The 12654-nt window shown below is 44.5% G+C and overlaps 1 protein-coding gene and 1 long non-coding RNA gene across 3 annotated transcripts in view; both read left to right on the forward strand.

Annotated features, from left to right (window-relative positions):
• Positions 1-1363: 1363 nt before the first annotated feature.
• Positions 1364-2102, forward strand: LOC307210514. Its single transcript, XR_013836046.1, has 2 exons — positions 1364-1466; positions 2042-2102. It is a non-coding gene; the product is annotated as an uncharacterized lncRNA (long non-coding RNA).
• Positions 2103-12431: 10329 nt separating this feature from the next.
• Positions 12432-12654, forward strand: part of ANKRD52 (ankyrin repeat domain 52) — a 70246-nt gene continuing 70023 nt past the window's right edge. The window contains exon 1 of one of the 2 annotated variants that reach the window (XM_079966348.1): positions 12432-12597. In XM_079966348.1, the coding sequence (XP_079822474.1) occupies positions 12571-12597 (27 nt within the window). In that variant the 5' untranslated portion in view covers positions 12432-12570. The remainder of the gene's footprint in view (positions 12598-12654) is intronic. The other variant, XM_079966347.1, reaches the window with a different exon arrangement.

Genomic DNA, 12654 nt, shown 5'->3' on the forward strand with positions numbered 1-12654 from the left:
GGGCTAAGCAGGGAAAGGTCGCAGCTTTCGGATCAGTGGTAGCCTCACTTTGCAATGCATGGCTGTCAACTTTTCCCTTTTCTTGCGAGGAATCCTATTTGGAATAAGGGAATTTCCCTTTATTTGATTTTTTAAAATTTTATTGGAAATTTTATTTACATAACACAAACCCCTCACCCCCCCAACACAGAAATCCACCCCCAACAGACACAAACATAACAAACAACAAGCATAAAATACAACAATACTTTTATTTAGGTTGTTTGTATTGGGAATTTCCCTTTAAAAAAAGGGAAACGTTGACAGCTATGTTGCAATGTGAAGTACAGTGTTTAGGACAGCCAAAAGAGTAAATTGTTGGGATTATTTTTCGAGGTGACAGTGCACCTCATTGTGGCACAAGCACAGCCTGCTTTATATAAAAAGCTGAGGAAGCCCTGGTGACTCTCATGAAAAAGCACAAACATCTGTGACAACAGGAGCAAGGATGCTATTATCCCAGAGATGGAAAGAAGATAAAGTCCCTAGCAGAGAAGAATGGCAAATTAAACTGTTGGACTATGCCGAAATAGCAAAATTGACTGGAAAGCTCAGGAACCAAGAAGACCAAAACTTCAATAAAGAATGGGGGAAATTTTATAATTTATCTTGGAAGACCACTGTAACCAGATGAAAAGACTAGCAGGATTGCAATAACACTTGTAATGTAGCAAGTACTATTGAGTTAATGGTGTTTTATAAAACATGGGCTACTGAAATAGATGCAGTAGAAAAGATTTAACAATAGGACCCACCTTCCCCTCCAAAGTGGGAAGTCCAGAGATTCCGAGGAATCTCCTAACTGTGGATGTGTGTGGCTGTTTTGTTATAATTTTATATTTGTAAAACAAAACAAAAAATTATTTCAAAAAAAAGAAGCACAAAAGCTGCATCAAGGCAACCGAAATGTTAATAAGTAGGGTGCAAGCTTTTGAATTCTCCATAAAGGGTTCATCAAGTCGGGTGATGATGTGATAGGAATTTTATGGTCTTAGATATATGGCAACGTTCATAACTACACGTACATAGATCAGCACAGGAAAGCCAACCTGGAACCATTTTGATTCCTAAACTGAGCAAATGTTTCTCTGCATGGTCAAAATGGAAAAGCCTCCCCATTGTCTCTTCCTTCACAAATCCTGTCTTAATCTGTGTTTGAATAAGGGTGTGAGCCTTATCATTACAAAAGACTGCCCAGGCTCCCCAAGAAATCCAATCAAGTAACCTGCCAGACAGGAAATAAACAAAGCGACAGGAGAAAACGACATGCAGCCTTATCTGAGGGGTGGTCTTAGGTTACGCCCCTTCTGTGATGAATACATAATGTTTCTGGGGGTGGTCCTGATCTACAGGGTGGGAATTTCAAAAGTCTTTATAAGGCCTTGCACGCCATTTTTCGGGGTTCCTCCTCCTCTCCTGCGTGTGAGGTGTTACGGAAAGGGGGGGGGCATGTCTTCTTCACCTTCTTTGCCACAATATATTTGCTCAATTTCTCTAGGACTCCATCACCCCTCCTCCATAATCCCTCAAGGTGTCAAGACCCTAATCCTGTCAAATCACTCTGATCAGCCTTTCCTCCAGGCAATGTCAGGTGGCAAACTATGCATATTTGGGACCATTGTTTTCTCATCCCCAGGAAGTGTTTATCTGCGCATATCTCCAGCTCTGCATATTCCCCCCTCCCTCCTCCATATGTTAATCTGTGTAACCCAACCTCCCTTTAATATATTCATGATGTAATCTGTGTAACCAAACCTCTCTTTAATGTATTCATGACGTGTTTTGCACTGTATTCTGGGACATGGAGGGAGTTTCAAAAACTCATGTCACCCCTTTCTCACTGTTCAATCTTGCCTTGAACCTGTTGCGCAATAAACTTGGATCTTCTGCTGTTTGCTCCTGTCTCCGGCTGAGCTCATTTTCCTCCGCAGGGACCCACGGACTTAGTCCGATGAGCTGGGTGGCAGAGCAGGCTCGCACCCAGATTTTAGCCGTAACAGAGGGGAGCACCCTGTTGCAACAGATCAATAAAGATCAAGCTTACTAGCTGCTTTGCTTCTCAATATTCTCTGGTTGGCCTCTGTTATTTTCTCCTACCAATAGGGAACCTATGTAAGGACTCTATATGAGCTCTTGGATACCCCATAAGGGAAAAGGGCATATTTTTATTTACAACAATGAGCAGGTGGAAGGTGAATTAGGTGGAGGGGGAAAGTTTCCGGGTGCATCCAAGCCAGTCCATGACAGCATGGGATGTCGAAAAGGAAAGGAGCAGCAGCCTGGTGTATTTCCTGGATACCTGCTCTGGTTCTTCTTTCCCTACAGGAGTGGCTGAGCTTATCTCTGGCCCCTTCTCATTATCTCTCTACCTATGCATGACATCTGGGATTGTAATCTGCCTGTCTGTGGCCCATGGTTGTTCATTATGCAGGATGGGAAGGGCTAAAGCTCAGGGACAGATCACATGAGTTGCATGCAGAAGATCATGAGTTCAGTCACCGGCAACTCCGGCTGGGGGAAAGGCACATTTATGAGAATGTCACGAAGAGCTGTTGCCAGCTGCTGTGCAGGCAATGCTGAGCTAGGTGGGGCAATAAATAGCCTGATGTAGTAAGGCAACTTTCTATGTTCCTATAAAACTGCTCAACTTATTTGTACCAACTATCATTCAGATTTGATGAATTAATCAGTGAAATAGAGTCGAGTGTGGATTTCATGCTCTTTATTCAGCTCATAGTAGTGAGGAATGAAAGTTCCCCTAAAATATCTGCTTTATATACATTATTTACACAATGGGCAGCACATGATTGCCTAATTCCGGGATTCTCCTGTAGGCCAATCAGGTTGCAGATTCACTTCCACCTGGAGCTGGATTGGGAGGCTCCTGCGGACCAATCATACTGCTGCATTGTTCTAGGACCAATCAGACTGCTGCATTCTGGACCCTATTGTTCTAGGACCAATCAGACTGCTGCCTTTTGGATCCTATTCAACTCAGTACATAACAATCAGTTTGACAGATGTTGTGCATTGCCTTTAGAAGTTTAAGCCTTCCTTGTACAGCACTCAGCTGCTTGCCCCTAGGGTACCAAGCTCTTCTGTGATATCAGAGCCAGCAAGCTTGCCAATGAGCCTTTTGTTTATCCAGCCTCAGTGTAATATTGATGTATGAGAGCCAATGCTAGGCAACACACAAATTGCCTCTGGGCTGTGAACATGCTAGTTTGCAAATAAACCAATATAGATAAGGATACTACAAGATACCGCCTTTCTCTTCTCCAAAAGGCATTGTCCCTGCTCTGATGCTTAGAGACATTGAGCTGCTGTAGTGTTAGTATCCTCTCATTTTCTTTCAGTAGCAACAGGCTGGACCAAGAATAAAGATACAATCCTAACCCAATTTACCTGGGAATAAGCTGCAGGTGGCGCTGTGGGTTAAAGCCTCAGCGCCTAGGGCTTGCCGATCGAAAGGTCGGCGGTTCGAATCCCTGCGGCGGGGTGCGCTCCCGCTGCTCGGTCCCAGCGCCTGCCAACCTAGCAGTTCGAAAGCACCTCCAGGTGCAAGTAGATAAATAGGGACCGCTTACCAGCGGGAAGGTAAACAGCGTTTCCGTGTGCGGCTCTGGCTCGCCAGAGCAGCGATGTCACGCTGGCCACGTGACCCGGAAGTGTCTCCGGACAGCGCTGGCCCCTGGCCTCTTAAGTGAGATGGGCGCACAACCCCAGAGTCTGTCAAGACTGGCCCGTACGGGCAGGGGTACCTTTACCTTTACCTTAAGCTTCACTGAATTCAATAGGAATTGCTTCTGAGTAGAAACGGTTGGGATTACAATGCTAAGGTCAGACCCTCTAAACGTCCCAGATATACAGAAGCTGTCCCAGTTTCTGATTTGATCCCAGAATGTCTCACTTTTCCTTAGGACATCCCTATTTCCATCAAAGAAAAGATGGAGGGTATGGAGTTATGTGACCCCTGAACCAAGGAGATACTTATACAACTTTTAGAAGACACTTGCAGCCCTGTATATGGATGGTTTTTATATATTTAATGCTTTATTATGTTTTTATATGTGCTGGAAGCCACCCAGTGTGGCCGGCGCAACCCAGTCATCATCATCATCATCATCATCATCATCATCATCATTATTTATTTATTTATACCCCACCCATCTGGGCGGCTTCCAACAAAATATTAAAATACAATAGTCTGTTAAACATTAAAAGCTTCCCTAAACAGGGCTGCCTTCAGATGGGAGGGATATAATTATATTTATAAATATGAAATAAGACATCCCTATTTTCATCTGAGAAATACTGGAGGGTGTGTAAGGTTCAACGACAACCATACAGTGGTACCTCAGGTTACAGACACTTCAGGTTACAGACTCCGCTAACCCAGAAATAGTATCTCGGGTTAAGAATTTTGCTTCAGGATGAGAACAGAAATTGCATGGCGGCGCAGCAGGAGGCACCATTAGCTAAAGTGGTACCTCAGGTTAAGAACAGTTTCAGGTTAAGAACAGACCTCCAGAACGAATTAAGTTCTTAACCTGAGGTACCACTGTAAAGTGCTATCAGTTTTATGCCAGTAGCAACTGTTATGACCACACTGCCCCCACCTGCCTGGCAAAAAATCCTGAGATGTATACATCAATGACTTATTGGGGAGAGAAAATTATTATTATAAAAGAGCATTTGGAAATTTTAACACTTTCCAGCAGTGCAGTCAGGAATAGTGGACAGAAGAATGGGTTGGGTGATCTTTTCAAAAACCTGTCCAGCTTTGCACTTTGGTGTCTTTGTGAAAAAAAATGTAAATGGTATATGCACTTTCCCTGTTCTCCTTCTCTAGTAGATCCAGAGAAAGTGTTCAGCGGTGAATGAAAATGTCAGCAGCTGATCTTTAGGCCTATGTCATTTCACCTTGATTTCACTGTTAGGTAACACGGCTAATTACAGGTCCAATAACATAATTATAAATAGCCTTGGCAGCGCAATCTCCAATCCCTCCTCCATGAACTCATTTGAACCAATGATTAAAGTTGACACCCAGACAGGCTGTCTGAGGCCAAGTCACACGGAGAAGTAGCCAAAATCATCATTCCTTCCTGTGCCTCTGCCCTGCAGCATTCAACATAATGATACTTCAGGATTTTATAGCATCACAGAAAAGAAACAATTTCCTTCTGTCCCTTTAATTCCATTTCCCCCCCTATCTAACAAAATTTATATACCACTTCATTGTAATACAGTCATACCTCGGGTTGAATGTGCTTCGGGATGAGCACATTCGAGTTGTGCTCCACGGCAACCCGGAAGTAATGGAGTTTGTTACTTCCGGGTTTCACCGCTTGCGCATGCGCTCAAAATGATGTCATGCACAGAAGCGGCGAAAAGTGACGCGCATGTGCGCAGACGTGCCATCGCTGGTTACGTTTGCTTCTAAATGCAAACGGGGCTCTGGAACGGATCCCGTTCGCATCTAGAGGTACCACTGTAAAAGCCTTAAGCAGTTTACAAAAAATATAGAAATGATCAATAAAAACAGTTAAAATGGAGTAAATTTAAAAACATTTTAAGATAATTAAAATTAACAGCAGACTAAAGAGATTAAGTGGGACGCGGGTGGTGCTGTGGGTTAAACCACAGAGCCTAGGACTTGCCAATCAGAAGGTCGGTTGTTCGAATCCCCATGACGGGGTGATCTCCTGTTGCTCGGTCCCTGCTCCTGCCAACCTAGCAGTTCAAAAGCACGTCAAAGTGCAAGTAGATACCTTTACCTCTGGCAGGAAGGTAAACGGCGTTTCTGTGCGCTGCTCTGGTTCGCCAGAAGCGGCTTAGTCATGCTGGCCACATGACCCAGAAGCTGTACGCCGGCTCCCTCGGCCAATAAAGCGAGATGAGCGCTGCAAACCCAGAGTCGGCCACGACTGGACCTAATGGTCAGGGGTCCCTTTACCTTTTAAAGAGATTAAAACATATCAACACCTATGTGTCTGGATAGGCTTGCCTAAACAAAAATGTTTTAAGCAAGTGCTGAAAAGAATACAATAAAGACACCTGCCTGATGTCAATGGGCAGCGAGTTCCAAAGTGTAGATGCTGCCACACTAAAAGACTGATTGCTTTACAAGTGCAGAATAATATGTGACACCTGTAACAACATCAGTTCTGCAGCTCAAAAGTGATTGGGCAATCCTGCAAGACTCTCTTAGGACTGGAGAGGGCAGACTTCAGGCTTGTTAAGATCTACTTGTTTTTGTACTCAAACCCTCTGAACTATCAATAGATTTGGGTGCTTCTGAGCACATTCTGAACCTAGGAATTTCTTTTCAGGGCCAGATCTGAGCTCACAGTCCCGTCAGCCAAAAGTCTGCTCCTGGTTAGCTCTCTTCCTTTTGACTGCCTATTTTAGATGTGGTAAGTTGTTTTGTCAGAACAGAAGAGTCAGAATTCCTTGGTGATCTATTGCAAACCACTCAGAGATCTGCTAGTAGATCTAGATCTTCAGTCTACCCATTGCAGGAGGTGTGCTAACAGACAACATGGCTTTTCTGGGACCCAATCCAGGAAACAACACTGAAGCAGAGCTCGCTTCTTGAGCCATTTTTGCACTTGAAGTACAAAGTCAAAATAATCATCCCACTCCTTTAGACTGGAGCTCATATGTATTTTAATGACACACAGATACAAGAGAATAGGGAGATGAAAGCAACACCCTTTCTGGAACTGAATGTTCAAAGGAACTGCTTCAAGTAAGGCTGATCCTGTACACAGCAAATCTCTCATGGTATACTCCCAGTTGCACAGCCCATTCCTAGGCAAGTTTATTTGAAATATGCAGTGTGTATCGGACTGCAGCCTCTGTGTACAGTAAAGTTACTCCTAGTATAGAGAGGCATGCAGCCTTGGGATGCATATTCAATATCTGCTCTGCTAGGAAAATCTCTGAAATGCTGCTTGGATGAATCATGGTTCATTTCATTTTTAAATCCCACAGAGTGCTGTGCAGGACTCAGCTATCAGAACACGCCCCAATACAATTAATGCAAAGCACCTATACAGTATTACAAATTCCTTTTGCAACCGTTAGAAAGATTAATTAATTACTTTAAGGTAGGAATCACACAGGGAGTGGCAACGGTCCCAGCAGCATTGCAAATTTCACTCAGTGCACTTTGGCAACCAAATAGGTTGGAGGCAATGGGAGAGAATTATCTGTTCGCATCTTCTATTTTACAGGGGCCTACTGAGAATGCTTTGTCTGAAGTCCCTCCAAATCCTGGCACTGATTTGACATCTCATAATTTAAAAAATGAAAGCAAGGTTAGACACCTAGAGAAGTAAAATGCATTTGGAATTATAAATAGAGCTTTGTATTTTTTCTTTGGGGCCAAACCTGAATGCAGTATTTGATCTCCATCTCTTATTATTGCCATATTCCATGCATATGTAGGATGCTAGGTTGATGGGAGTATAGGTTAAACTTTTTCCCTCTGAGGCTCTCACCTCTCAAAAGCTCCTCTAGCTGAGGTCCCTCCAATCACTGCTTGATTTTAAGAGGCAGCTAGCCATATGCATTTTATGTAGGCATCTGTGGCCTATTAAGTAGCTATTTAAAAAAATCCAGGTTTTGTCTGTCCAGGTTTACAATGTTTGATGTTATTTCATGACCATCATTTTAGGTGTGTGCGCGTGCTGAAAAGCAGTTGATAAATGCTTTAAATAAGATAAATCGGGATTCACTTCATACTGAGAACCTCTGTCCTTTCAAAAGGTCCCACCTCCTAAAAAAAAAGCCTCATGCCCATCTGACCATGATATCATGAAATGGCGCAGGCAACTGAGTAGATAGATAGATATGTAATAACCAGTGCTGCAATTTAGGCACTTCTCTGGTCTAATCCTGTGCCAGGTGAAAGCTTGCCTTCCCCTTGTGCCTTTAACAGTGACTTGCAGAAATCAGGCAAAGCTTTTCACAGCATGGAGAGAAGCATAACCTCCTGCTAATGTTCTGCATATTCAGCCACTGTTAGAAGCAGAATTTCAGGGGCAGATTAAGAAGTTGGCAACTGGAAATCCATTGGTTACTGCATAGCCAATTTTTAACCATGGCACTGGAAAGTACAGTGGATACTGCCCTCTACTGGGCCTGAGAAATTCTGTGCCAAAGCCTCACCACAAATACAGCCCGCCCCATGCAATCCTGTAAAAGCAACACATATGTTTGACACAGTATCTTCATTATGATATACAGAAAGGAAAGCACATTTAAGGCTTGAGATTGAGCTAGTGGTAGGAGCCGATCTCAATTCTGTTAATATGCAATGAGTGTGAAGAAATAATGAAAAAGAAAGACAGCAGTTCTGCTCCAATATGCCAAATAAATGGAACTGACAGGAAATCTAATTATCTGACATTCTGCTTTGCTCTTAACAACTGTGACAAGGTGAAATAGTCTGATCCTGGCAATATGAAGAATGAGCATGGGTTTGTAATGACAGGACAGGATCAAATGCATACTCTTGAGACATCTTGGCTGGAAATCTATTCTTAGGAGACCTGTGAGAGGTCTGTCATTTTATATTTAGGGAAGAGTCATAAACATTTTCCTGCCAGTGGCTATTGTTCAACTCAGCTGTAATTGCATGCTTATGCCAGATTAAATTGATGCTATTATAAGTCATTATTTCTCTACTCTCTGGATAGTTATGAAACTAACTTTCACGAGTTATGCACACAGCCTGAACCAACACAGGATATCAATCTGGATGTTTATTTAACAGTGCAAATCCTATGGCTCTAATCCTACACGCCAATGTTTCCCAAACTCTCCCGCTTCCATAGACCAGTTCAAATTTGCTGGGCTCTTGGAGGACCACTTAATAATTATTCTGCCTTGTGAAGCAATCGTAACATACCATGCTAGATGCTATAATGTTTATTTTATTTTTACAGAAATGCCGCAGTCCCCCTGAATGAAGCTTAAAGGTGGTCCACACCACAGGCCACCTTTTGGGAACTCCTCTTATAATCACCTTCCTAGAAGCAATACATGCAACACCTTTTTATTGAGGAATGAATATTGTGGGCACTGAGAAACATGGACGCTGTTTCTTTAAACGGCACATACACAGGTTATTCACAACTTACACACATTTAACTTGTGTGCATTCAGCTTTATGCACTTGGTGAAATAAAAAAATAAATAAAATAAAAGTGCGTGGGTATCCAGGGAAAAAAGACTCTGGAAATTCCACCTGCCACAGCACCCAACGTGTTTTGACTATATGCAATTTTGGCTGTACGCGTTATCCCCTGGAACGTAACCCCAAGTGTAAATAGAGAGTTGCCTATACCTTTCATGAGTTTTGCACATGTAGCTTTTATTAATCAGTTAACATACCCTCCAACATTTCTCTGATGAAAATAGGGATGTCCTACTCCATACTACTGCTACTACTACTACTACTAATATTATTTATACCCCGCCCATCTAACAGCAACGCCCCAGTCACTCTGGGTGGCTTCCAAACATTAAAAAGTTTCCCTATACAAGGCTGCCTTCAGCCGTCTTCTAAAGGTTGTATAATTATTTGTTACCTTGGCTTGGGGGTTGCATAACCTCATACCCTCCAACTAATGGGCAGCTGTCTACCAACTCCACCTGGTACGCAGGCTGAGACCCTACCTGCCCGCGGACTGTCTCGCCAGAGTGGTGCATGCTCTGGTTATCTCCTGCTTGGACTACTGCAATGTGCTCTACGTGGGGCTACCTTTGAAGGTGATCCGGAAACTACAACTAATCCAGAATGCGGCAGCTAGACTGGTGACTGGGGGCGGCCGCCGAGACCACATAACACCGGTCTTGAAAGAACCTACATTGGCTCTCAGTATGTTTCCGAGCACAATTCAAAGTGTTGGTGTTGACCTTTAAAGCCCTAGACGGCCTTGGCCCAGTATACCTGAAGGAGCGTCTCCACCCCCATCGTTCTGCCCGGACGCTGAGATCCAGCGCCAAGGGCCTTCTGGCGGTTCCCTCATTGCGAGAAGTGAAGCTACAGGGAACCAGGCAGAGGGCCTTCTCGGTAGTGGCGCCCGCCCTGTGGAACGCCCTCCCATCAGGTGTCAAAGCGATAAACAACTACCTGACATTCAGAAGACATCTTAAGGCAGCCCTGTTCAGGGAAGTTTTTAATGTATGATTTTAGTGTATTTTTGGTTTCTGTGGAAGCCGCCCAGAGTGGCTGAGGAAACCCAGCCAGATGGGCGGGGTACAAATAACAAATTATTATTATATTATTATTATTATAATGCCAGTGTACTAGAAGAAGCAAAAGTCATCAGTGTTAAAGCAATGATTCTTCAACATCAACTTTGTTGGACTGGTTATGTTGTTCGGATGCCTGATTGCTGTCTTCCAAAGCAACTACTCTATTCTGAACTTAAAAATGGAAAGTGTAATGCTGGTGGTCAACAAAAGAGGTTTAAAGACTATCTCAAGGCAAATCTTTAAAATGTAGTATAAACATCAACAATTGGGAAACACTGGCCTGCGAGCGCTCCCATTGGCAAACAGCCTTTACCAAAGGTGTCATGGGTTTTGAAGACACTTGAACTCAGGACAAAAGGGAGAAACATGCTAAGAGGAAGACACATTTGACAAACCCTCACCATGATCAATTCCCTCCTAGAAACCTTGTGCCCACTGTGGAAGGACGTGTGGATCCAGACTTGGCCTCTACAGTCACTTACGTACTCACTGTTAAAACCGTGTTCATGGAAGGCTATTTTACTCAGCTACAAGCGATCGCCAAAGAAGAAGGAGACCCTTCAACATTTCTCCAATGAAAAAAGGAACGTCCCAAGGACGTTCTAGGATCAAATCTGTAAATCGAGAAAATAGGGACACTTGGAGGGTCTGCAATATTTTTAGGCCTGCCACCTTAAAGCACTCTCACCTGCTTCTAGGGGCAGAGGGGTCTTCGGCCCCTCCAATAAAATATTTGAGGGGGGTCACCCCCTCAAAAAAAATTGATGGACATTGCCATTCAAATGCTGTGCATGTAATGCATCATGTGATCAAATGTAGGGCTGGGTTTACCTGGCTCCCCCCAATATCTTGTTCAAGTTGGCACCCTTGCTCACCTAGGAAAAAGTAAGCCTACTTGAACTGAAGCTAGGGCTTCTTCCGAGTCAAACCCTCTGGCTGCGTCTGTTTGCGAATAATAATAATGTTATTATTTCTACCCCACCCATCTGGCTGGGTTTGCCCAGCCACTCTGGGTGGCTTACAGGATATATAAAAGCACAATGAAATATCAAGCATTAGAAACCTCCCAATAGAGGGCTGCCTTGAGATCTCTTCTAAAAGTTGTGTATTTATCTCTTTGACATCTGAAGGGAGCATGTTCCACAGGGAGGGCTCCACTACTGAGAAGGCCCTAGTGCCAACTCTGAGCCTTGGGGGATCACTCTGATAGTGGCTTGCATATGCTCGCCATCTTCACGTTAATCAATACAGAGCGAACACCACCACAGTCCCAAATCAGAATGGCTAAATCGAAATGGAAACCCTCCCTTGGTGTTGCCTTTCCTGTGCATCAAGCAGCATGGAATTTGCACACATATTAAAAAAACACCGTGAAAATGCTTTTTTAGTTTAAAAAAAAAAGTTTTGAAAAAATACATCAAATCTTGCATAGCTCACTTTCACCACCTAGTGCCGCATTTTGTATATTGCACTTCACAAAACGTTAAAAAAATTGTATTTGCAGCCCAGTCCCTTAGGTCTCACAACATAATGGGTGAGGAAATTTAGAAGGGAGGATCCCCTAAGAAACACCAAATCACAGTACTTTTGTGTGTTGGGAAAGAAAACAAAAAGCGATGGGGTATGGGATGTTTCAGTAGGCATCTGGGGACAGGAATAATAATTAATAATAAAAATAATAATTTATTTCTTACCAGCCCATATGGCTGAGTGTGGATATGGCCTGGCTAGTGCCACGTGCTTGGGTGCTACTCTGAGGCGCCAAAGGTGCCCTGCATCCCCCAATTAAGTGAAGCAACAAAAATAATATTTGCGGGAAAAGGAAACCAGAATAAATTTAAAGCCGTTGGAACCGCCTGAGGTAAAAATAATAAGCCGCCTCCCGCCTCTCAGGATGCTGCGTGAGCGCCTCAGGCCTGGGCCGTTTCTCCCCTCAGGAGACAAGGCCTGCAACGAGGGTCCCCTCAGCCCTCGCTCGGGATGCGCAAGGCGGGCTGCTGGCCTCGCCGCCCCCGGGGACAGGGCGGGCCTCGGCGGCCGGGCCTCCCCGGCAGGGGTCGCTGCTTCGGCGCAGGCCTACATCCTCCTCCTCCTCCTCTCGCTTGCCTTCCTCCCTCCGGTGGGCGGGCTCAGTTTGCTCTCGCCGCCCACCACCAGCAGCCGGAGGGCGCCGCGGCAGCCGAAGCGCGATCGATGCCGGGAGCTCGGAGGAGGCGGCGGCGCTGCTGAGCGAAGCGCGGGGGGCGGCCCCGCCCGGAGATGGGGATTCTCAGCATCACGGACCAGGTACCGGGGTGGGGGGGGGCGTGTGTGTGTGTGTGTGAGAGAGAGAAAAGGAGCTTT

Source organism: Podarcis cretensis, assembly GCF_951804945.1.
Source record: "Podarcis cretensis genome assembly, chromosome: 2".
In the NCBI taxonomy this organism is placed as follows: Eukaryota; Metazoa; Chordata; class Lepidosauria; order Squamata; family Lacertidae; genus Podarcis; species Podarcis cretensis.